This window comes from Stigmatopora argus, chromosome 4, assembly GCF_051989625.1.
Source record: "Stigmatopora argus isolate UIUO_Sarg chromosome 4, RoL_Sarg_1.0, whole genome shotgun sequence".
NCBI classification, from domain to species: Eukaryota; Metazoa; Chordata; class Actinopteri; order Syngnathiformes; family Syngnathidae; genus Stigmatopora; species Stigmatopora argus.
Window position 1 is genome coordinate 11,859,496 of NC_135390.1, and position 26,583 is coordinate 11,886,078.

Genomic DNA, 26,583 nt, shown 5'->3' on the forward strand with positions numbered 1-26,583 from the left:
CCTCGCATCAGTTTGAACTAGTTGACTCAAAATTGTTTCTGCATTTTAGATCAAAGATTCCCTTGAGGAGCTGTACAAGTGGAGGTGCTCTCTCAGCAAGAAGTCGCTCCACGCTGGCATCAAAAGAAATGTTCCACTCACAAGGAAACCCACCAGAGACAATGCTTACCAGTGGCGGCCCTAAATGAGCATATTCAGTTGTATTTTATGCTCCACATCATATTCGATTGTAGCTCACCTAATTTGTACTTGGTCATTCAAATAAAAAATGGCAAAAAGTGAATTATTCCAGAAATAATAATTAATTATTTATTGAGATTGTTAAAACTATTTTGGATAATTTTTCCCCTCTTGGGTTTTATTTGTATTTTTGGGGGTTCAGCTCCAGACAATTACATCTACTCAACAACTGCATGATTTTTTTCTTTCTAATTTGATTATTGATTATTTAAAATAAGATGGGTGAGACATGATTTTCATTCAATCTTTTATTTATTTTTATGTTTTTTTTTGGCGCGTGGTCTTAAGACGAACAAAAGTACTCAGAAACCTCATGTTTCAGTATATTATATGAGGATTATTTAAAATATGATAGGTGGGACATAAATTGTCCTTCAATTCTGGAATGACGCTTACAAAATACTACATATAAACAATAAAACAAATTATACCACTGCCTTATATAACCAATTTTGGTCGTATTTTGTTACTTAAGAACCATCTATAATAACGGATAATATACAAATATACCAAATAATGTTGTTTTAGCTATTTTCTGAAGAGCTAGGAAGATTGCAACATTGCACCCTTTTCTTTGGATGGCTTAATTTTATCAAGCGCTCCACTGCGTGTCAATTTGTCATTTCAATAAAGTTTGGTTCAATCCAAGATGGCGGCGCTCATGATGTTGTGGTGCGGTATATAAACAGGTCCTTGACATCTACATTTGAAGCAGTGCATCATATTTTTCATTATGGAGTTTTTCATCACGATACAGCTAACGACGCGGTTATAAAAAATGAGGTAAGACGCCCTCGGTTTCCCTGTTTACATTTAAAATCTCAGAAACGTGAGTGAAGAAATCAATGTCAATTTAATAATATAATAATCAAAGTAAACTGCTAATGAATGAGTTGCTGTGACAAATAGATAATGAGGTTGTGGCTGTTGATTGCTTTTTTGGGAGAACACAACTTTGTTACCTATGTTTTTAAAGACAGGTCAATGCCAGGTTTATGTGCATTAGGATATAAATAATCCAACTTTAAGTAAAGTACTGGAATGGCTGTTCATTTAGTACAAATCTATTATCTTGTAACACGTGGACGCTCCCTTTAAACCTGTAAGAATTTCCCCGACAATCTTGTGTAAGTGTGGCTTATTTCTTTTTCTCCAGTTTCTATGGGTCTGGAATGAATCCTTGACTGTGGTACATAAGTAATCAATCAATAACACTAATCGAACAGGTTTGTATTCACTTGTGTTTCTGGAGCATGTTGAGCTGAGTGGTCACCATAGAAACACATTTTTCTTCTGTCACTCAGCCTTGGCTGACTTGCTTCAATGATTCTGAAAGATACGTTCCCACAAGCCTGTTAGCAAGGACATTGCACGTATCAACTTGTGACACAGCTTTGCTTGTTGATAGTCGAATTCAAATGTACCTTATCAAAGACTTTTTCCATCAGATTTTGTTTTGTAGACCCTTTTGCAGTGGGTGTCATTTTCCCAAAATGCATTCATTGTCTTCACTCAAGCTGTTGAAGTAATCATGTTTATTTTCATCATTATTTTCATGGAATTCTGCATGACTTACAAGCAATGAAGATTGCAGATTTAATTCGTATTTTATATATTTCATAAATCACTTCATGTTTCGAAATGTGATTAAAATGTCTATTGTATTAAGTCAGTGTAATAATCTGAAACAGCCGTGGGCAACAACAATTTACAGCATCCGTCTTTTTTTTACTTGGCAGAATCATGAAGGTGTTGATCAGACGGATGGTTCCTTATCCTGAGAGTGTTTTACGGTCTGGCCAAGTCAGGACTGCGCTCCTGAACCTCGTCTACCAGAAGGTCTCCCCTGGTATTCGTACCTTGTTTAGTGAGACTGGTGTGTGGGAGAAGGACTATCGGACAGAGACACGATGCAAAGTGGAGCAATGGTGGCACCCACGAATCATGGCACAGTGGCGCAAGGACTCACTGGAAAAGGTACAGACCCTCATACCGCCCATAAACAACAAAATGTGTTTTAATTTATTTCATTTTTGTTTGCTTTTATAGAATTGGGGAAAACAGTTAAAATCAATAACCTGACTCATATAGAGAAAAAATGAGATGGTGAAAATGCCAAGCCAGTCTTTTTTCAATGTTCAATGCTGTGATATTTATCAGCGTAGTTGAAGGCTGAGTTAATGAAGAACTTTTCAATCAAAGCTGAGGTCCTCATCAATGAACTAAATAAGGAAAGAAAACTATTGTACCTCAAAAATATGTGCACATTTGCACCCTACTGTTCTCCAATAACAATGGAAATAACACAAAATCCTGCCTGTACAGTTCATTGAAGGTTAAATTAAATTACTTGGTTAAAAGATGAATCCGATAATTAGTCATCCATCCAAACGATACTCCTCTATTACCCGTAGTCCCTGTCTGATTATACATCCTAATGGTATAGTGGTGAGAGCGACAGTGATGAAGTACACTGGTGACAGCCCCGGTCCTAATTAATTTATTGAAAAATTTATAGCTCAGGTTTCCTGTAATCATATATAGCTTGATGTATTTGGCACATGCTTGGTTGCCGTGGTAACAGTGTTGTGACTGTAAACCATCCATTAAAAGGTGCAATGGCTCAGACTCTCTTCTGACACTATAATCAGACCGCGTTGGAGCATCATACAGGATAACACAAGTCATTGTTCTTTCTTTACATGTGATGAGTTATTGTCATTTTTCGCACCACCAAGTAAAGCAGCTTTTGTAAAAGATAATTCATGACAAAGACAGTTTTGTTTTATTGTTTATGCTTTACAACAGGTACATTTGAGTTTTATTAGCTCATCATACTATAATATTCGCGACTTTTTCATTTCCAGCATCAAAACCGGGAGAAGTTCTATGTTCTCTCAATGTTCCCATACCCATCTGGAAGACTGCATATGGGCCATGTGCGAGTTTACACGATCAGCGACGTCATCGGCCACTTCCAAAGAATGAAAGGTTACCAGGTTTGTGAACTGTCTAAATTCCTCCCAACCAGGGCTACTTATAAAATAAAGCTGGAAAATGAATACATTTTGTTGGTCAAATATGATCTTTTTCAAAATAAAGGTTAGCGTAAGTTGTATCAGCCCAAACTTAACAAGTGACATATGAGAGTTACAAAACACCTTGCATTTTTAGGGGGATGTTTATTTTATCAAGAACAAACATACATTTTAGTAATTGTAGAATTGTCTCCATATGGATCTTTTAAAGTAACTGATAAATAGGTATTCAGGTAAGTTAAACAATTCAACATAACTTGTTTTGCACACTCTTGAAGCAAACCGTGCTTCACTGCTGGTATTGAGTTCTTTTGGGTATAATCAGTAGTATATTTACTTACTACTAATGATCATTAATATTTAATAATATATTATATATTACAAATCACATACAAATTATGACCAGAAAGAAAAACATTAGTCTTATCTGCCCATGCATGTGTTTTAGATTTGATATGCGTTTTTGAAAAATCTCACTGTTTTTCTTTTTAAAATAATCTTGTAGAAACTTAAACATACACCAGACAAAACAGAAGATTGTTGTCACATGAAATAAGCATCTAATACCACAAATGATTTGTCTACAAACATGAAAAGCTGTCCTTGTTGTGTAATAGCTGTGTGAGACCTTGTATTTAAATGTCAGTTGTATATTATTGGCACAGTTCCATCTCCACTTATATGAGGTTAGGTAAAAATAACTACGCATGCAACCACATGATATTTTTTCTTGCTTGCCCTCTCGAAAAGATTTGCTTTGTACAGTTGAGTTGTACAGGTCATAGGTCACATCCATGGAGGAAATAGGTTTTAAAATAATGTCTTTATTCACCCCACATTTCAAAGACATAGCATGCATAGTCTTTTTAGATTCACTGTATTTTAATGAGCAATGTCACCCTTTTGAATGAGGGGTCTTTTTTCTTCTTTCTGTAGTTATTGTATTTTAGCTTTGTATGAATTGTAATTTTTAGTTACATGTTTAAATGGAAAATAATATTAAGTCTCATTAGCGACATGAGAAGTTTCGCAGGATGATAGTTTAGTCTGACTGAAGCTAGTGCTTGGAAACTGGTAATTTGGATATATACTTCTTGTACTTGGTCAGACTCTTTGTCAGTAAGATGTGTTTTGCTATAGTTCAGGTAAAAGCAAAATCGATTGTTTTGATCTTGAGCTCCCTGCTGAGTCATTGACTCCTGTCTGCTTGAGAGTCATTGACTCCTGTCTGCTTGAGAGTCATTGACTAACTCTCACGCTTGTTTGGATCCACTAAATTGGGGCCGTTTATGAGAGTGTCACTGCATCCCTTGACATGTTGATGACGACCTTTACATGGGTTCCCCCCAGACACACACAAAAGTGTTTTGCTTCCAATGGTGCAGAACAAGCAACTAGGGATTTTTATCCCCCATGGTTTATTTTAGGTTATGTGCTTTTACCTGTAAGGTAGAAAAGCCCTCTGTACGAATAATGTTTCACATGACTGCCACACTACTTCTTGGAGACAAACCCGCATTCTCTAAGCATCTGTCAAAAAAGTGAACCTGATTCTGCTGTATGCACACACTGTCTACCGCCAGTTAATTAATGAAAGTACACGCAGTAGATGGTCACGCACTGTTGCTATTTCCAGCCTGTGGGAAGCAGTTCCCTGTGTGCGCTACATGTCGACAATTTTTCACTCAGGAGAACCGTCTGCTCTTCAGCACTCTCATGATTAACAAACATCTAATGACAACAGGAAGTCCAAATGGAGCAATTACTCTTGCCTCACCTGAATGATAGCGTAAAAGTGGCACGAAAATGTCTATCGGAAAAACACAAGTGGAGGCACAATAAACATAAATAAGTAGTAAAATCATCTTAAGAATTTATAGACTTTATTTTGTTGACTCGGTTGCTCTTTTTTAAAACATCAAAATAAAGGCTAGAAGCCCATCACGACCTATTTTTGCTTTACCTACCTATACAAGCTAAGTATGAGCACCAGGCGGGTGACACCTTCAATTAAACAATTAAACATTACATTTAACACAAATTACTGCACAAAGGTTACTCTTAAATTGACAGCAACCCACTATAAAAATGACTATAATTTAACAGTTCTTTCAATAGCAACCAACTGAAAAAGGCTGTGCGAAGTTGTATTTTTTAATCGAAAATTACAGTATTTTTACTGTAAAAACAAAACAGTACATTTGACCAAGACCATAAGATTAAGGATGAAAGCACATTAACGTTAGTAATTATTGTAGCTAATATATTTTAAAAAGTAATTCATAAAATTACTATTTTATTTAGTAGTTTTTGCATGAACCTTTCATCATTTTTAGAACAACCCATCTATCATTTTTGCCTTCCCATCCATCTCTCTGCTGCCTCTTGACATTTTCTGCTGTGTCTTCTGGATGATGGTTTAGGAAAGCACCAATGAAAATTAGGACAGCTCTAGCATACAAGGGTAAAAAAAAACGTATCTCGTAACCGTTTGAGCAGATGACGGCTTCATGGTAAACAACAATTGAAACATGAAATTAATGAGATTTTTTTTTCAGCTTTATTTAAACAGGTTTTCTTTGTTTGCATTTGGATCAGTGCTCTTCCCTCTGAGCAGCCACACTGGTCCGCTCTCTTAGCATATTACGATATTGTACTTGGCTTTAAAAAGGAGGCCCATGCAGTTACCAAGGATACCAACTGGTGTGAAATATCAGACCTGTTAAAGTCTGCATGGTGATCCTCTCTGGTCCTCGACTCCATGCCTGTCTGTCTCTCTTTACTCATGCCATCCTCTCTTTAGCTTTCATCTCATTTGGCTCTCAGTGAGCAGTAAACCACCCATGAGGAGCTAAATGCAGAAGGAGTGGCAATGCAGAATGATTGGGTTGGGTGGGGGATTGATTGGGGCAGGAGTACCACTTAAGAAAAATATGTTTTTTTTATCAATGTCGTATACAGACTTGGAGTTGTTTAGAGTACTGCTACTTATTTTTTTTTTAGATCTATTCCGAGTTACATCTCACCTTACACCTGCTCTTCATTTATGTAACAGCGGCATAGAAATTACAGTCAGTGTCTACTAACTACACTGTGATGGAGTGGAGCTCTGCAAGTGACTGTTCATTATCATACTGCCTGCTAGGTTATATTGGACTGAAGGACATAAAAGAGCATGAAATATTGCGATCTTACTGACACAGGCACCAAAGCCATTCACACACTACACTTATTAATAGGAATTTATAATAACAACACTATTTTTATGCATGTTATTTCTGTTCTCTCATATACAGAACTTTCCATTTCATCTGAACTGTATTACAGTATTCAGTAACAACCATGAAACCTTTTGTTGGAGGGGATTATGTTTAATTCTTGTTTTAATTTAAAAATGTGTTCCAAGAAGCTCACATAAATCATAGACCAGACATGGGAAAAAGACAGGATTTCTTGTCACATGGATGTATAAATGCAGTAAATGACAAATATTTCTCCCTCCAATATTTTCCAAAGTATTTTTTCCCTCCCACTCTCTGATACATTTCAACAGAGTGATCTGCATGATGCTGGAAAAGCCATACTATTTGGATCATGGCTTATAATATAAAATGTGACCAAATAGGAAATAGCAACTATTAAATCTGCTGGTTATTTGCATTTTTTTTTTACAGTGGTACCTCTACTTATGAATGTCGGCATACAAAATATTCAGGTTATGAAAAGTCTCAATGGGCACATTTTTTTCTCTAGATATAAAAAAAATTGCAAGTTACGAAATGTGAAATCTAAAAAAAAATTCTATATCCTCTTGTAGCAACTCACTGTATATTTCATCAAATTACCTGAACTCTTTGAAATGGAGTAAAAAAAGGCCGTATTAAGACTTGTTGCTCAGTATGGTAATAATTTATTTATTTATTTTCTACGCTCTAGGTATTAAACCCAATGGGCTGGGATGCTTTTGGCCTTCCCGCAGAGAATGCAGCTATTGAGAGACACCTAGATCCAGAAGATTGGACTAAAAGGTACCAAAGGCTTGTTTGCGCGCTAACATCTTCAACCCTCTAATGATTTTTTTTGCTTTTCCACAGAAATATCAAGTCTATGAGGGAGCAGCTTGACAGCCTTGGCCTTTGCTTTAACTGGGACCGGGTCTGTTGTACTAAGAGTAGCTCAACAATATAACTCTTTTTTTTCCTCTTTGCCATTGTTAAACTGACCAGCATTCTTTTTTAATAGGAGGTGACTACTTGTCTTCCCAACTACTACAAGTGGACACAGTATCTTTTTATTAAACTGTTCAAAGCAGGACTGGCTTATCAGAAAGAGGTAGGACTTTTCATCAAAGTACTTAGCGTACTCTAGTTTTCTTTGGAAGGATTATGATTACGTTTAGTCTTTGAAAATGACGGAGATGATTTTCTATGTGTTCTATGGAAAGGCTTTGATAAAGTGTAATGAAGTGTGACAACCTTTAAATAAAGCTTAGTCTGTCTCTTTCAATTGAAGCTACTTCTTAATCACTGCTTTCATTCTTCAGGAGCAAATTTGCTCAAGTGTGTGTGCTTGCCGATGTATGTGCACTATTCAGGCTGTGGTGAACTGGGACCCAGTGGATCAAACAGTACTAGCTGATGAGCAGGTGGATGAAAATGGCCGTTCCTGGAGGTCTGGTGCTGTGGTTGAGCAGAAGTTGCTCACACAATGGTTCATCAAGACCACACATTATGGCAAGGTACAGTTTTATTGTTTCTGCATGGGTGTCTTTGAAGTAGCGCCACTACGATCGGGCCCCAATGTAACTCAACTTGGCAGATCGCCAGGGCTTGCTTGGCTCTTTGGAAAGTAGATTTTGAGCAACCCTGATTTAGAGAAACATTCGCCCATCCTTCCCCATGACAGGGGTATGAATGGAGATTGGTGCAACATACCGAGAAATGTGTTTGCACATTTCTAATTTTCACTCACGAATAGAGAGATGTGAGAAAGAAGGACGGAAGGAAGAAGAAGCTGTTAAAAAAATACAAGTGAGAAAAGCAGATGGAAAAGGGAGGAGGGCTTTGGCAAAAAAGAACGTCCTAAACGGGCCTGTGATTTCCTCTGTGCCCATTTCTCCCACTTGCCTGTTCATGATGTCTCCTCGACAACATTCATTTCAGATCATATACGTGCTGTGCTCTATCTCCTGCTGAAATGTCATTTGTAGCAATGGTGTTTTTCTAAAGTGATATCAGATGTAATGACAATCATTACTAAGATTCATTATTTTGGCACACACTGTGTGAAATTTTAAACTTGCTTACCCTGTGCCCACAGTTCACCCACAGTTCTTTGTGTGACTGAGCATTTACAGTATTGCGAGGTGCGGGTATTTGGCTAATGGCTAATGTGCCATTAGACACCATCAGGGACGCCATGGGATTCTACGGGTTTAAAACCACACCTTGCGAGCACTGCCGTTTGTTGTTTGTAAAGTATGTTATTTACATTTTGAGAATTCAGGTTTTAGTTATTTTGGAGAGACATATTTGATCAAATTGACCTAGACCTGAGTCCACAGCATAAAACAAAAATATACAGCAAACAAAATTTTTATTTTGACAGACTGCTGTTTATATTATTTCCGTACATTGATGCACTAATGTGCCTTACATTCAGTTACTCTGTATGTATGAAAATAAACTTGTTTATTGGTGGGGCAACCTTAATCTGGTGGCCATGATAGTCCCAAAACTACAGAAGAAGAAGAACTAGGCCACAATAGAAATGTCTCCTCATTCAAAAACTCCTTTCCCTTTCATTACTGCAAGCCATTTACATTAATGAAATATTATTCTGAATCAACTTAAATCACCAAGGCTTAACACTCATGGTTCTTTATCAAATACACATTTTCCTGTGCCCTTACCACACACATACAGCCTTTGAATTCTTCTATAGGATGCTTGTCTTGAAGCTTGTATTTGTTGCCATGGAGATAGCCATTGCACAGTTTTGTGACAAACAGTTTTTTTCTTCTTCTGCTTCTCTTCCCAGACAAAGATATAGTAATATCTGGGTTTAGTTTTTGTTCTGCTGGCATGAAAGTAATGACCGTAGTAATGTGTGTTTTCATATTTTAATATAGTTGTGGAAATGAAAGCCGAATGCCATAGTTTGAGTGCTTCTGGGTAATAGATTGTGACAGCCCGAAAGGAAAATACATAGTGAAGTATAACAACACAGGCCTATACCCACCTGTGACATTTTGACTTTGGCCTGGTTGATATGCATTGGTTTTTTTTTAATCATACAGGAAAATCTGTTTGTGATAGTTTGTATTTCAGATGGATCAGAAATGTGGTAAAACAAGTTGGATAACAAGTTGTTTTAAAGTTAGAAATGACACTCTGAGGATATCTCTCTTGACCATTTTCAATGCAATAAAGTCTTATGTATTTTTGTTTGTTTGTTTTATTTGTTTTTCCATCTCCAGCCTCTATTGGATGCATTGTCTGACCTTCCAGAGTGGTACGGGGTCAAAGCCATGCAGGCAAATTGGATTGGAGAGTGCACTGGCTGCTATTTTGATTTCAAACTCAAGGTGGGTCTCTGCTTGTTATTTATTCATTCATCAGTCTTGCTTTTTTTTTAAACTCTTGACCTTTTTTACTAAGCCTTTGTCTGTGCTTTTCCTCTTCAGACAGGTAGGATATTTCATCTCTTTCTACGCTGGCTGATACATATTTGGTTAGATTGTGTGATTCCCCTCTTTTATATTTCTATTAAGAATCCACAAGTACTAAAAATGGAAATATCAAATATTCACAACAGAGCTGAAACTTGAACAAAAAGATTAGTTTATTGAATTCATTCTTCACATGAATACTCCCACAAAGCAAAATTTCACAACACCTATTTTAGTCACAGGCCATATTGTAGTTATGATTTTCCTTTGGCGGGCCATTTAGAGTACAAACGCAGATACAAAATAAATTGCAATCACCTCATGTTATCACATATACAACAATTATTCTGTTTGTTTAAAAAGAGATTGGTAACAAAACATGCCATATCTCAACATTTTAAGAAATGACAAACTGCAAGTTTGGTATTTTAGTACGAAACTGAAGTTAATCAGCCTGATTTGCTTTTGCGCGCGTCACTAAACGATGTGGTGTTTTGACATCAGTCTTCTAAATTGTCCTCAAGTATGATTTCGAAAGCCGCGTTATCGGCTAACAACCTGTCAATGGTACAGTATACCATGCCTCTAGCCTGATATAATGAAATAAAGGCTGTTACCCTCATATAGATCAGATGTATTGAGAGTGTATGAATCTACATTTGATGCAAAGGCTCCTTAACAATGGTTTCTCATTTCCCAGCTCAGTGGGGAGGAGACGGGGGAGATTCTGTCGGCGTACAGCTCCTCCCCAGAGACAGTGTTTGGTGCAGCCTACCTGGAGATCCTGCCCTCCCACAGACTGCTACATGGGAGCAGCTCAGTCCGTTCTGTGCTGGCGAAAGCCTGCCAGTCAGGCAAAGGTGAGCTCTAATCTTGGCTGTTCTCAGAAGTTTGGGCTTTTTTGCCTTATGCCAAAGTCCATGGCTTGTTCAATGTTTAATATACTGTATAAGGCACTTGGCAGTTGCTACACCTAAAAAATAAATATTAAAAAAGCCCCATTGGCATGAGATTAGTATTACCTGTGGAGTTTTGTTAATTTGTAATAATTATGATGCTGGAGAATTTTCAAATTGATAATTTGGAAAGTAAACTGTTACTACTAATTAACCAACAATATTTTGACAAACACGGACCTCTCTTGGTATTGTGATTTCATTAATTTTTTTCTTGCTCATTTCAGTGTTTCTTTCCCCAGTGGTAGCTTTTCAATAGAGGTCCCCAGGGTAGCACACTCATCAGGATTTTAGATAAAGCTGTAGACAACATAAAGATAATTTACATCATTGTTCCGTTGTATATGTTTTACTGTATAAATTGTCTATGGCTTCCATTGTCGACTTTTTGCGTTCATGTTTTTTTTCCTTTTCAAGGTATTCTCAAGTTGCAATTTACCTGATATTTCTTAGTCACCGTTTTGTGTGCCCCTCCAAAAATCTTTTTTTATCACTAGCCTCTACGGCTTTCCACTTTCTTTTCTCTTTCAATCTTTTGTAATGGCATGCATGCCTCTCTGTATCGGTCCTGAGAAATGGAGGCTGCTGTGGAAATTTTCATTAGCGCCGTTGACATCTTTTCAGGGAGAATTTATCATACCGCTCCATATCAGACTACTATCCATGGAGATGCTTTGAACCACCCCTGTGGACATGCAGGAAGAAATCTGCGGGCTGCCTAATCAGTCCAAAAAAAGACCACAATGAGGCCCTCGCTTGGCAGTGATAAAGTCAGTGAACTAGACTTATGTTCAGACTCTGCTCATTTCACGTGAAAGCATTGGAATCAACACCGATTTTAGGTGGTAATTGGGAAATTATCAAAGGTAGACAGGTAATATGAGTGACAGTGACATTAGTACAGTGAGTTCAACCAAATTGATGAGAAAGAATGTGCTAATCACAATGTATCATAGTTGAGAAAAGATCTTTGTTTCAACCTTGGGGTTTAGTATAGTACTGTAATTTTCAGAATATATCCTTGTCCCTTTCTTTGAACACTGCTGTTTATAGTCCATTGTGTTTTACATATGGATTTTTGCAGCCACTAACCTGCATGTCTTTTGGTTTACGTATGCCATAAGGTTGAGACCTGCAATTATTAGTCCAGTGTGGCTTATTAATGAACAAATATAACTTTCTTGTAAAATTTGGTGTGTGCTGCCCATGTTCAGATGTGCTTTAAATCCGGTAGTTGGGATTCTCACAAAATAATCTCACACCCCTGTCCTTTAATTTGCAGACTCTCTCACAGAGGTCACAGCTGTCAATCTGTTCACTGGCCATGAGGTTCCTATAGTCATATCACATAAAGAGGCTTTTGATGGCTATCTGGATACAGTGGTTGGTAAGTTATTATTGTGATCACACTGCCAAAATCAGTTTCTTTTGTTTTTGTTTCTGTATGTGCTTTAACTTAAAATCTGTATTTCATTAGTAATCATCTCTGTATGTTTCTTCTAATTGAATCTTGTCAAAACAATGTAACTATACCAACAACCTTAGTTTCTCATTCAATAAACAAAACTGCATGTCTTTTATGAGGTACTACGGCAATCTTGGGAGTCCAGGACTGATGGGTTGTTTGTCTGGCAGTGAGTGGCGATGGTCTCTAAGGGATTGCTAACAATTAGTGGTGTCAGAGTAAAGCTTAACATTAAGCGCAGAGAGGCTTGTCGGGAAATCTCAAGAGAACAGTAGTAGTGGGTGTTTATCTTTTGTTAAATATGCTTTTTTTGTGTTCATATTCCACGTGTCTACTAGGCACACCTGACTGCAGTGTGGAACATTTGACTTTGGCCAAAAGGCTGAATTTAGCCTGGACCAATGTGCTGGAGAACCATGAAGATGGGACACAGACTGTCATTAATTCTGATGAGGTGACAACAACCACAGCCGTGACGTACACTTTGCTCAGAATGCCAATCATACTAATAATGGGATTTCTTATCGTAAATATTGCACATATCCTATTTACAGTTGTTCGCACCAACTGGTTTTCAAACAGATTGGGGAAGAACCTCAACATACCATTTGCTTAACAGTAACAGACCATTGCATATTTTGATGGGGGATTAATATTAAGGCGATAGTTGGTTTGTCCAAATTAGGCTAATCCATCAACACTGGCTCTGTAGTGTACTTTTACATAGTATTATCGCCACTTTTAATAAAAGAAACTGTCAGATTTATATCTGGTGATTGTTGCATAGTTGATAGAGCATTCCCACTGTCCAATATGAAGGGCAATGGCATTACCACAGCCTACTCTGTATGAGTGTTTATAAATACGCCTTGTAATGGTGTAGATAAAGCACTATTTAAGTCCTTTCCATTTAGCATAGCTGCTATGTCATTGTTGAAAAAAATGTGGGAGGGAGGTTTAATTGATTCGGATGTTGCAATTGGGACAATGTCTGAACAACTCCCTTTACATTCAACAAATCTACTGGTAAATTGATTTTTAAAATTATCGACTTGGGCGGATGGACAGAAATTGAGTAATGTGTTTTTGTTCTTGATATTTTCCTTTGGTTCTCTTTTCATGCTCCTTATCTGTGTCCTTCCTCTACCTCTCCATAAATCATAGTTCTCAGGGCTCACAAGAGAACAGGCTTTTGATGCCATTACCCAGAAGGCCAGGGAACTAAAGGTGGGGGGCCACCTCACCAGCTCAAAGCTCAGGGATTGGTTGATATCAAGACAACGTTACTGGGGCACACCCATTCCTGTGGTGCATTGTGTGTCTTGTGGTCCAGTTGCTGTCCCAGAAGAGGATTTGCCAATTACTCTGCCCAAACTGCCATCACTCACTGGAAAGGGGGCATCGCCTCTGGAAGCTGCCCATGACTGGGTCAATTGCAATTGTCCAAGGTAAGATTATTTTGTTGCCCTTTTGTAATTAAGTTATACATGTATTAAATCCTGCTGTTTTGGGGACATACACTCTTCCCTCGGTTATCGCGACTTCACTTATCGCGAATTCACTTCTTTGTGAAAATCCACACTGAAATCCATAAAAAAGGAAAAGAAAAAATTATAATAGGGGTGACCCTACTTCGCGGCCATGTCTGGTCTACATTAACCATGATATTCGAGGGATTACTGTTGTTAGAAAAAGTGTAAATTGTAGTTTTTTTTTTTTTTTAAACGAAGCGTTAAATACACCAGTGAGTGGGTTCTTTTGACTATAATTTATACAGTAGATAATGTAAAAAGCGAAATCTGCTTGTCAGCTCTGGCTCATTAGCTGAGATCAACACTTGCTAACGTAATGTGGTTCAGTTCTCCAGCTGCAAGGTTCACTATAATTTACTATCGCATTAAACTGTACTAGAGGCACGTATTTTTCCAAGGATAGCTAATTGGTTATTTATTCTGTAAATAACAATTTTGCTTCAATAGGTTTTAAATACATAGTCACACACTTAATGCAGATCCACAACTCTATTTTAATAGAACCTACTCCATTCTAGGTTTACACTTCAGCACATAAACCTTTGCTTTTTTATGCATGGAAATCATTTTGTATAATTGTGCTAAAAGCATGGTTTTTCACCTATTTGCTTCATGCAAGGTTTTTCCCTAGCTTCTTAAAATTTTGCACAGTCTGGAATGTGACCTTTTGCATTTTGACATTATACAGTTTGCACAACTAATGGAAAACAACAAGCTTCCAACCTATAAATCACTGATGTTATAGCATCTTTTAGGTTTATTTTTACACTTATTCATAATCATTAGCTCTTCTAGGATTACCAATAGGAAATTGTAATTATTTTCTAATTACTGCTATCTTTTTATCATTTTTTTCTTCCTTTTGAACTCCCAACATGATTGACTTTTAATTCAAATTAAGACTCTCCGGACCCAGCTGACGTGAAGCTGGCGAGTCATCAAAAAGACTTAAGCAGCCTCTGAATCACTATCAACCCACTGCTTAGAATTACATTATCAGATCAGTGGCTCTACTCAAATGTGTGATGTTGCAAATTGATATTATTGCTTTTGACAGAACATTGCAGAAAGTGAGCCTGTTTTTTTTTTTTTTTTAATGAGAATCCAAACGGTACAAACTGCTGTAAAACTGTATTTCTTTCAAAGGAATACACAATTAGTACTGATAGTCAGTCACCTTATGAGCAAACAGAACTTCAGTTGAGTGCAATCATTCATGTTTTGTTTCTGATTAGGTTTTATGATAATGGGCGTCTAAGGCAAGTACCATGAGATGATGATAATGATGTACTGTAATTTCTTGAGTATGAACTGCTATTTTTTTTTTGCTAAAGAAAATCATTTTAAATTAGGGGTGGGTATAATTACTGAGTGAAATCTAGCAAATCTTTATTGTTGTTTACTGGTACCTCGCACTTTCATTCCAATATATATAATGTCCTATGTGGCTAGTAAATTTTTGCTATTCACCCTGAATCATAGCATTTGAGGGCAGTATTTGTGATTTTGATATTACATAGTTAGTACGTAACACTTATGCTAACAGGGGAGTCTGTAGCTTTTAAGGGGACCGTCGAAACATTAATCCTCATAAACAGAAAAAGCAAACGTCACCAATATTAATGTGACCATTGCGACTCATGCCCACTTCAGCATAAGTACGGTACAAAAAAAAGTCATCTGAAAATGGGAAAAAAATTCTACTTTATAAATTATACCAGTTGATATAGCCAAATAAAAGTTTTCCTTATGAATACAATTTTTCTTGCTGCACACATAGACCTTTTGGCTTTGAACAAACACGTATGCAGGTTGACTTGTAGTGCTTGGATCAGAAGTCCTGCCTTCATAAAGCTAATCATCACATAAGCACCATTTACATAGACATAAACACTGAGTTGTAGATGGCTCTGGTCATCAGATTGAATTCCTTACCTCACACGTGATTGATAGGGGTAATCACAAAGGCGCCGTTATCGCCTCGCTCCCCATCTTCCCTCTGTTGTTAAGTGTCGGTGGAAATTTGTTCCCTTCACTCGTCGAGCATGTCCAATTAAAGTTTGAGTGGAACGCAGAGGAACACGGTGATGAGAGCTGCATGGCAGGGATAGAGCTTCATCTGTCCTTGAGGAAGTCATATCCTGTGTGATCATCATGTCTTCAACTCTGTGTAATGCTGTGAAGTGGCTTGTTGACTGATCCCTGACTCGGCATAGCTTGGCGTGAAATGTTTTTTGTTGTGCCACAATTTCCTAGGTAAAGAGAAGCGATGTTGGTACAACTTTCAGAGATGAGGATGGAACAGATGGACACCCACAGTGTGACTGATGACTCCTTCCTCATCTGTTTTCCAACCTTTTGATTCCCATTCTTATCCGATAAAGAACAATCCACACTAATTCGGATTTTGGAGACTGCTTTAGTCTGATTGACACTCTACTAAGGAGCACTTGCTAGAGCTATAAACCAGCGACGACAAGCTGTTCTCAATGTCCCTTATCTGGATAGATAAAGGTTTCATTAAAAAAAACACAAATAGAAATAATTAAATTGTGTCTGGATACTCAAGAAGGACCTATTTACTTCTACAACACTGCCTTTTGAGTACAAACCGAGAGAAACATTCCTTTGGCTGGAGCTCCCACTTTGTTCACGTAACAAATACTTTATTTTCCCAACCATAAACTGAATCTGCAGGAAGAGCTCTTTTTTTCATGACTCAAACCAATGTCACAAATTTCTGTGACATCTAAGGTCATCTTTAGAAATGTGCAAATGTCCAGTGGCTTTCTGGCCTCAGTTTGTCCAACCAGGTGCCTGCACTCAGAAAACCTTTCTTACATCTGCATTTGTTTAGGTTATTTAGTGATAGCCTTGGCCCTTTTTTGAATTCATGAAATAACACCTGGCTTTCAAATGTTATAACTTAGGATTGTTGCTAGGCAACCTTTTATTTCATCATCATTGCCTAAAATGGTGGATGACAGAAGGAGTTTGCCTTTTAGTAGTCTGTGCAACGTGATTTTTTCTGTAGGAAATCCTGGACAGGGTAGACAGAATCAAGGAATAACATTTTTTATGATCTAGAAAAATATAAGACAGAGCTAAATCTTTATCTGTGCAGTCTGTGACATTTTTAACCTCCATGGAGAAACCATATTTTAAATAAATGAAACACGGTATTCTGGTTTTCCTGTCTGAAATTTTCTCCCCTCCTGCAAATGTGTTTTGGGTGGAGTAAAACAGGGTACAAAGTGACATTTCTACCTCAAATAGATGATCGTTCCCATATTAGTACAGCCTGCTTGTCAGGGCGTCTGAACAATGTTCCAGTGCCAGTTTGCTTTCAACTGTTTGTCTACAGCAGCACCACCAGTACAGCCAGATGGAGACGTCGTCACACCCGCACAATTAGCACATATACTGCATAAATATCACATTTCTCTAGGCATACAAAAAGGGTTCACTCATCTGTTGACTTTCTAATTTGCTTGTCTAATTCTATCATTGTCCCTCATTGCTATCTGTGTTTGTTGCTCTGCTTTCAGATGTGATGGCCCAGCAAAAAGAGAGACTGACACCATGGACACATTTGTGGACTCTGCTTGGTATTACTTTCGTTACATCGACCCTCATAACACAAACAGGTATTGACGGTCTTTGTGACAGCGTTGTTTCTCCTTTTTTTCTCTGTCAAAGTCCCGTTATTTACTATTTGCTATTTTGAGGTTCATTATAGGTTTTTAGATGACACATTTACATGTTCATTAAGAATCAACATTTATGGATATAGATACAAATGTTCTCTTCCTTTAGTGTTCCCCACAATCCAATGAGAAACATCTATTATAGTGAGATAAATGTTTGAATGTAAATTCACAAAATCTTTCAATTATAACTTTTGCATTTCCGAAGGATTTTATGATTGATTAAAATGCCACCAGTTTGTTGTAAAAAAAATTACTCCACAGGTGAGCGATAACAGATTGTTGTGTTGACCTTTCCGGGAGCGGTTTGATTATCTTAGAAACGTCAGTATGTCACAGTAAAACCTTGTATGTGCAACTAGAATCATTTCATGCACATGAAATTCTAACGTGAAACACATGATTGTCTACATAAATTCACCCACTCTGCCACTTATTTATTTTAAGCATGCAAACATGCAGGAGCCTGTTTGGCTATTTTTCCACCCACTTACTGTACTTGTGTACATCCATGCACACACACTCAAATTTTTACTCTCTGCTCATAGAGATAGAGATTATGGACCTACGTTGTCACATGCTGGGATGTCGGTGATACCCAAAGCTTAACAAGAGATTTTATTCCTTCTTCACTTCTTGGCCAAACGGCTAAGCTGCAGTAAAAGGACTTTGAGGGGGACCACCCAGTCCATCATTTTTTTATTTATTTTGCAGGACAGATTATGGTACAAAAGAAAAAGCAATTACTCTATTTGTGCATTTCAGTCGGCTTGCTGAGTCTTATGCGCACAGAAGTGATGAAAAGTAGGATGCTGCGAGTAGCAACCAGTGGAGGGAATTAAATAGAAGTGTGTTCTGATGTATTAGAGAAGTGGGCCCTGATGGCAACTCACAGGCCAAATTATTTTCAGCCTTGCGACTTCATGACTTTATCCCACGGTGCAATTATCACCAGACACCAGTCACCAGAGATGGAAAGAGAGAGGCAGAGAGGTGTGGAGGAGGGTAATTACTTGAGCCATGTGTGACACATGTTGTAGATAGTGCTCTGCTGACCATCAACCTGTAAACCTGACCACATTCAGTCCTCACTCATCTTGTCTACATCTGATCCATCTTTTGCCACTATTGGTGTTCAGCTAATAAAATGGGTGTTGGAAGAGATATCTAAGATGAGGCAAAAAAAAAAAAATCTCAAAGTGACTCCGATTCTGACAGGAAAATAAGTCTACAAAACAGAAGGTTAAGCAATTCTCACTCTATTTTTTCTATCTTCTCTTGTTTTACACAGAATAATGCTTTCTTCGCTGATTAATATCATAGAAATTCCTGCCTAGAAAGGGGCTTTCACACTGCTTTTGGGTGTGTGCAGGGAGAGGAACAAAAACATTTGTGTATGATATTAAAAGAAAATGCAGTTTGTTTTTTTGTAGCCACGTAGATAGTAGTAGTAGATAAGTATACAGCTGTGCAGTGTTTTTCTTAAATTATAAAGGTTATTATTCATTAACCTCTATTACAGTTTTTTATAACAAAATGGCTGTTTTGTGTTTAAATATTATATTTGTAAATATGTAATGTATTATTCCTCATATATATTTTTCAATCTAGTCTTCCATGTGAGTAATTTGCTGTCAAGAACATTTAAATGAAAATAAAGTACTGCTAAATAAGTACTCAATACACTACATTGGTTACATAATTTCAAAAGAGGAGAAAAATATTTTAAAAATGTTTATTAACTTGTAAAAGCCAACATCAATCTCATGCTAGTACTTACAGACATTGCATAGAAAATAAAAATCTCCCTAACCTAACCCATGATTTCAGTTAGTTTTTTTCTTCTTACCTTTTTTAGGCCTTTTGAGCGCCACCTAGTGGATCACTGGCTCCCCGTAGATGTTTACATAGGAGGAAAGGAACACGCTGTCATGCATCTGTACTACGCACGCTTCATTTGTCACTTCTGCAAAGACCAAGAGCTTGTGGCGCACAGGTACTTTTTTGTTCGATATAATCTCTTTCAGTTTGCACATAATTGGTCCATAGATGAATACGTTCTTCATCTCTGTTTTTTTAGGGAGCCATTCAAAAAACTACTTGTCCAGGGTCTGATTAAAGGCCAGACTTTCCGACGAGCAGACAATGGCCAATACTTAAAAAGAGAAGAAATAGACTTTACAGGTAGACATGATCAAAATCTGACACACAGAGAAAGTGATACCGTGTTTTTTTTCTTCCCAGAAACATAACAGATACTAGCTGAAAAGAAGTAGATATGCTCTGTTTCCCTTATTTCATTGTTTGTTGCCATGTTCAATGCTTGAATGTTTCAAAGGTCCAAGGATAAAATAAGACTATAGTGCCTTTATAGAAAGAATCTTGCTTATCTCTTGCACACACTCGCTAATGTTTCTTTCAAATGAGGATTTTTTATCCCATTGGGAATAATGAGAGTCAAGGACCCACACCAATGCTAATGCACATAGTTCTTCTATTAGTATTAGTTGTTTTATTATTATTCTTTTCTTGTCTGAATAATTACATGCTTTACATGTTACAAATTGATATTTACATGCTTTTCCTCCATGTTGGCCAGTATTGTAAAGTTCCATGATTTAGATTTTAAACTTCTCACAAATAATAATGGAGTTAGAATAGTCAGACAAATCATCTTTAACCATTAATAAGGCACACACGTTTTATTGGGGGGCATATTGGGTTTGCATGTTCTCCCCAGGCCTGCATGGTTTTTCCCTGGATACTGGATTTCCTCCCGCATCCCCAAAACACGTATCCAAGGCGAGTTGAACAGTCTAAATTGCCCTAAATTATGAGTGTGAGCATGAATGGTTGTCCAACTCCTTGTGCACTGCAATTGTGACATGCAATCCATTTCCCATGAATTAAAAACTGGGTTATCAGATATACACAATTCAATAAGTAATTAGTTGAAAACTGATACTGACGGAGGAGAAAATGTCACATTGACGTTGACCTTTTGGTTTCTGTTAGGAAAAGAGCCACGAGCAGTGGGAGGCGAAAGTATGGAAGTGACATGGGAGAAAATGAGCAAATCTAAACATAATGGTCTGGACCCCCAAGAGGTGGTGCAGCAGTACGGAGTGGACACTATGCGACTCTACATCCTTTTCGCCGCTCCTCCTGAACAGGACATTCTCTGGGATCTAAAAAGTGAAGTTAAATATCCTTGTTTTTACCATCAGCTGCTGGATATTTGTTTCCCACCGAAAAATCTATAATCCTGATTTAAAATTGTCCCCAACCTAGAGGATGCTCTTCCTGGAGTCCTGCGCTGGCAATCCAGACTCTGGCAACTTGTGACAAAGCTGAGAGGTGCTCGGCAATTGGCTGACATCCCCAATCCCTCTTTGCTGCAAAAGAAGGATTTGGCAGCGTCAAAGAAAATCTGGGAGAACAAGAACTACGCAATTCAAGAGGTAGAGCCTGTAATATTGCAACCATATTCACCAGTAGGGGTCAGTAGCCAGCCTGATTTTCATGTGTTAGCTTTCTCGTTCACTCTATTTCTCCAAAAGATTCACTCACCTTTCAGTCCAAAACAACATAATTTATCATGCTAACATGCTCTGACAAGATAAATGTGCCAATCATTACAGGCCAGTACTGCCTGATCATCTATTCTAAGATGAAGACCCCAGAGTAAAAAGGGAGCAGGCAGATTGGCTAGAAATTGATTCAAAACCTACTCAGTCGCTCCCACACTTTATAAATAGATGTCCATTCCTGACAGGTTGGATTTTCCTTCTCCGCCCCTCAAGGCTGTAACTTTCATAGGGCATCATGTTTGCTGGCCTTAAGCTCTCAAAGTCAGGGTGTGCTTCGATTCGCCCCGAAAAAAAGCCTCAGTAATCTGCCGCTTTCTCCCTAAAACCCTTCCATGAAGGGGTTTCACCTCCCACTGGGCTACGTTAGGAAATATTGACCTACTCAGAGATGAACATCTTCAGCTAGAAATAAATGGCCAGAAGGGGCACCATAAGGGCATGTTGCTTTTTCTTTACAGCCAACACTAATCTACATACAGTAGTAAGTAAATGACTAACAATGTGGCTAATTTAATACAGTAATGTAACAGCATTGACTTAGTGTTTTTTTCTAATTGACTTTTCTGTTGTGATATTTTTGATTGCAGGTCACAACTTACTTCACAGAAGACTTTTTATTCAATGCTGCCATTTCTCGCTTAATGGGACTTACCAATACACTGAATGTGAGTGAACACGCGTATTAGTTTGGTGAGCATCACCCTGACTTGCATTAAATGGGATCTTGTGTACAGAGTGCAACCATTGGAGTGTTGCAGCATAGTGTGGAGTTTGAGGATGCTCTAGCTACACTGATTATGATGACTGCGCCCATGGCACCTCACCTGGCCTCCGAACTTTGGGCAGGTGGGTACATATAAAATGAGACCTCCAACAAAGAAGTTCTCCCTTTGATCGGGTTGCTAAGTTAGTTTGGAAGTTAAGTTCCGATTGACCTAAAACTTGGCGAACTCTGTGATAATAATGCAAATTGTGAACAAAAAAAGAAGGGAACTAACGATGAAATCAAAATGGCACCATCTGTCGAGGGGTGTAATTAAGAAGTAGACTGCTAAATACCAGATTGACAACCACAACACAAATATATTGTCCTTGATAGTGCACAACATAAAATCATGGTTTCATCCTTTAGAAAAGCCTCGTTAAATGTGGGTTGATAAAATAGTCATTTTAAATTTAAGCACGAAAACCTGCAGCTGTGTAGATATAGTAATTGCAAATATTACCAAACAGAACAATGCACCCTGCCTCTTAACGATGTTTAACAGTTAATCTCCATAACAATCAACTTGCTTCATTAGGTACGAATATAGTGTCTCTCCAACTCCGTAGCTCAATAGGACTGGTTGTAGCCTGATTAAAATACACAAGTTTGGACTCCATGCATTTGTTTCGCTTCAGGTAGTGAATACTATACATAAACTATTATGCTATTAGAATTAGTCAAACAGTTTACATATCTTATTTTCCCAAAGGTTCTTTCTCCCAGAGTGCACACATGTCACTGTGTCTTTAATACAAGCAAAAAAGAAAAAAATACAACAAAAACAAAACACATGATGCTCAAATACGTCATTCGACTTCATTACATTGCAAGTCCTTCTAATGAAACCCATGTTGTGATCTCTCGGCTCGTTGTTGGAAACAAACAGTAGGAAGGAAGAGACAGCGTCATCTTTGTGCATCACATGGCGACTCCCTCTCTCTCCCCCTTCAAGGACAACATCCTTTCATTGTTGACGACACACGTACAAAACTGTAGAAAATGTATTCTCCAGCACATCTCTGCATGTTGATAAGGAGTAGCTGGAAGAAAGGCATTCATATCAGTAGATCACATTTGTTCTCGGTTGTGATCTAAAAATATTTGTTCACAAGCATGCAACTTGTAGTGGGACTTTCACTCTCACTTGTTGGAATTTGGAGGAAGTTCATGCCCTTCCTTTGTCTTCCTAAAAAAAGCGTGAAAGGCATTGCGTTAAGTAGTTGAAATCACATTTACTAAAGCATTGTTTTCACCGCTCAATACACACTTATTTGGGTTAAGAAAAAAACAATGCTTAAACAAACCATGACAATTGTGTTGCCTGTTGAAATAGAATTCAATTATTTCATAAATACTCAAAAATAAACAAAACTGTTTTGGCATTACTGTTCAGGTCTTTGCAAGGTGAATAACCCAATCAGCAGAACTCTCCAGCAAGGTGGAGAAGTCCTGTCACAATCCTGGCCTACTGTAGATCCTGAATACTTGCAGACCCCTGACTTTGTGGATTTTTCTGTGCGGGTAAGATGAAACAGATACACGTTTTACAATGTGGCTTTTTATTTCTTGCATGAAGACAGCCAAATGGTTTTAATGAATGCCTGTCTGCTTTAATTGTCTTTTTTGTTTGGCAGATGATGGGTTTCATTTAAGCATCACTACATTTGTTACCTTGTTTAAATTTTCATTTGTTCTCTAATCCACCACCATTTCATTTTTGGAAGCTAAAGTCATAATCCATGAATACATTCATGCCCTGTAATTTTGAAGAGAGCCTATGATTAGCTCGTGCGTGTTCATGTCTGAGTGTGTATGCTTGTGTATTTGTGCGTCTGCAATTTCTGCACGTCAAATCTACTTGAAACCAATAGAGGAATGAGTCAATAAGTAAAGGGGTACTTTACACCTAATGATTTATGCTTCCGTCGTGCCTTTTCCTTTTTTTATACGCACAAATAATGCTTGTGACATTTTATTTTAGCATCCTGTATGAGGGAACATGTGTTAATTGCTTTCACAAACATTTTCACTGTGTGACTCCAAAATTCAGAGAATAACTCAGAAAAAAAAATATATACCGTATTTTCCGGACTATAGGCTGCAGTTTTAGCAGCGTAAGTGCTCCCCTTTCTTTGCCATATCGAGAACTTGCATCTTCCCGACAATTGTCATCATTCTCCGTTACCGTTTAAAAGCTGAGACAACGTGTTTCCGACTCATATTAAGACGATTAATGAGATCATCCATTCGTTGATCCTAACGCTTATGCAAGTTAAAAAAAAATAAAAAATTATATGACTTTGTTTCTTAGGATTTACCTTTCTTGATAAATTATCAGATTCTCTTTCGTTAATTCGTTCATCCTTGATTCCTTTACACAAGTTAAAAGAAAAATAATATTTAATATGACTATGTTTCTCATGATTTACCTTTTATTGATAAATTATCATTTTCTTCTAGAGTAAAAATACCTTGAGCTCTCTGCTACTGATGAAAAGATGGCAGAGATGCGATTTAACTTCCACTGTTATAACAGCTGTTTGTGTTTTTTACTTGACAGTAATATGCTTTGACAGGTTTTCTTTACGGTTGCTCACTTTATGTTTACCACTCTGTATAGTGAATATATTTAGGTTTACAATGCTGGATGGTAAAGATCTGATTCACAAGAGCTGGCTCCCATGGGCTTCCTCGTCCGCTCTGCTCTGCCTGTGTCCTCTAATCACATATTCTGGGAAGCCTTGCTTGAGTGGTCTTCAATACGCACACAGGCAAATGACATTGCCTACTCATTGTGTACACTTACTTCTAGTGCTACAACACTGAGCACGCTTCCTTTCTTTACCACTAACTGCGGGTTGGGAGGGTCAACCGCGTGTGGAAAGGGAAACTTTAATTCGTCGGTCTGAGCATAAGTTTAGCGTTCTCTTTGAATTATAGGTTGAGGGCTGGATTTCATTTGTCTCTCAATTGTCACCTCCAGATTAACAACAAAGTTTGTGGGACAGTAACTGTACCTGGTCTGTTGTCCAAAGACTTGGATCAAGTGCAAAGGCTGGTCCTGGAGAGCCCCCTAGGACGAACACATCTCAAAGATATTCACATAGAGAGAGCCATCCTGTCTCCCCGTACCAACCTCATCAATTTCCTAGTTGTGGGGTGATGTTACACTCCCTGCTTGGGCGACGGTTTGGTGGTGGCAATTCATCGTCTGTCCTTGTCAAATAATGGAACTTTCATACAGTACAAATTAATATTTAGGATTGGATTACTCTTTTAAAGGTGCAGTCTCAATACAAAGGCATCAAGTATTGCTACTACATTTCAAGAGACAAGTGTTTGCTCTTACACGATCAATGAAATGTTTCCATTTTCACCTTCAATTTTCAGCCCTTTTTGTCCTCAGTCAACAAAAAAGATTTTGCTTTTCTGCTATTCAGTCACATCCATTTGTCCTTTTTTTACTTAATATATAATCATGGTTGGAGTAGATTATGGGTGCTTTGTTTTTTTTACCAAACAACAACAACCTTTTTAGGAGATGATTGATAATGATTGGTAATTTTGCAAAACAGAATCAAGGTCACGGAAATGTTCGAATTTGCTCATTTAAATATAAATTATGTGATTTGCTAATCAAGAGAATAAATGTAGCTTCCTGTCTTTGAATGAATAATATAAACTCATATTGATCTAGTCACTCTGAAGATCAAGTCTGTATAAACGTAAAATATTTGTAGTACATGTACATACCAGCCATGTTATTAAGACCAGGTAAAGCAAATAATGTGTGAGTCCTTTGTTTCTTGCTCGAAACTCTACCAAAGTTATGGTTACCTTCCATATTAAGGAATTTTAAGCAATTATTTGTTACTTGCACTCATCTAAAATGATGCATTACTTAAATAACCTATTTCCCTAGACTTATTGGTTTAAAACAAGTTATCCATCATTTTTTTAACTATATAATAATATTATGGGGCTATCATACGTTTATTCATTGTCAAAATAGTGCTGGGAGAAAAAAATTACAATGCGTCCCATGGCCAAAATGATCTTGACATCCCTGAATATAGATTGAGTAAATTAATAATCTGGTACTACATTTTTAGTAAAGTTTGCATTGAATGTATTTTTTCTCTTGATGAACATACTCCTAATGAGAAAGATTTTGGTTGCATTAACATCATATTGTATATACAGCACACTATATATTTTTTACTTCTAATAGTTGCTTTTTACATTGGCAAAACACTGTGATAAAAATAGTTCTCTGGGTCAATGGAGTTTCCCACTCCCAAAATATATGTGTGAAGCAATTTTATTGGGGACCTGGTATTGTATTAACTTGTTGACCAGAAAATGCCTCTTCTTTTATTGAATTAAAAATAAATCAACTTGTATACTCTCACTCTGTCCTCTACAAAAACCCAAATACTAAAGATTCCAATCACTTTTTAGATTCCCCTCAACTCCCATGACACCACTTGCCAGCGTCAACCACAGCAACTCACCTCAATGTCACGTCTTTGGTGAGTTTATTGCCGGAATTCTCTATTTTATTCTTTTCCTGGTATAAGCAATAAATAATTTGTGGTGTTGAGCATGTAACTAAGGAA

The 26,583-nt window shown here is 37.5% G+C and overlaps 1 protein-coding gene across 2 annotated transcripts; it reads left to right on the forward strand.

Moving 5' to 3' along the window:
- Positions 1–877: 877 nt before the first annotated feature.
- Positions 878–25,887, forward strand: lars2 (leucyl-tRNA synthetase 2, mitochondrial). Of its 2 annotated transcripts, XM_077599449.1 has the most exons (22): positions 885–1,023; positions 1,397–1,466; positions 1,980–2,217; positions 3,108–3,239; positions 7,215–7,306; positions 7,373–7,433; positions 7,521–7,610; positions 7,873–8,016; positions 9,757–9,864; positions 10,649–10,808; positions 12,187–12,291; positions 12,708–12,823; positions 13,534–13,817; positions 17,450–17,548; positions 19,467–19,604; positions 19,689–19,792; positions 20,624–20,803; positions 20,900–21,069; positions 21,786–21,863; positions 21,933–22,044; positions 23,358–23,485; positions 24,948–25,887. In XM_077599449.1, exons 3-22 carry the CDS (start codon positions 1,984–1,986, stop codon positions 25,125–25,127), a joined length of 2,715 nt encoding a protein of 904 aa, XP_077455575.1. In that variant the 5' UTR covers positions 885–1,023; positions 1,397–1,466; positions 1,980–1,983; the 3' UTR covers positions 25,128–25,887. The 2 variants fall into 2 exon arrangements, with proteins under 2 accessions (XP_077455574.1, XP_077455575.1); XM_077599448.1 differs by lacking the exon at positions 1,397–1,466 and having other exon boundaries at positions 878–1,023.
- The last annotated feature ends 696 nt before the right edge of the window (positions 25,888–26,583 follow it).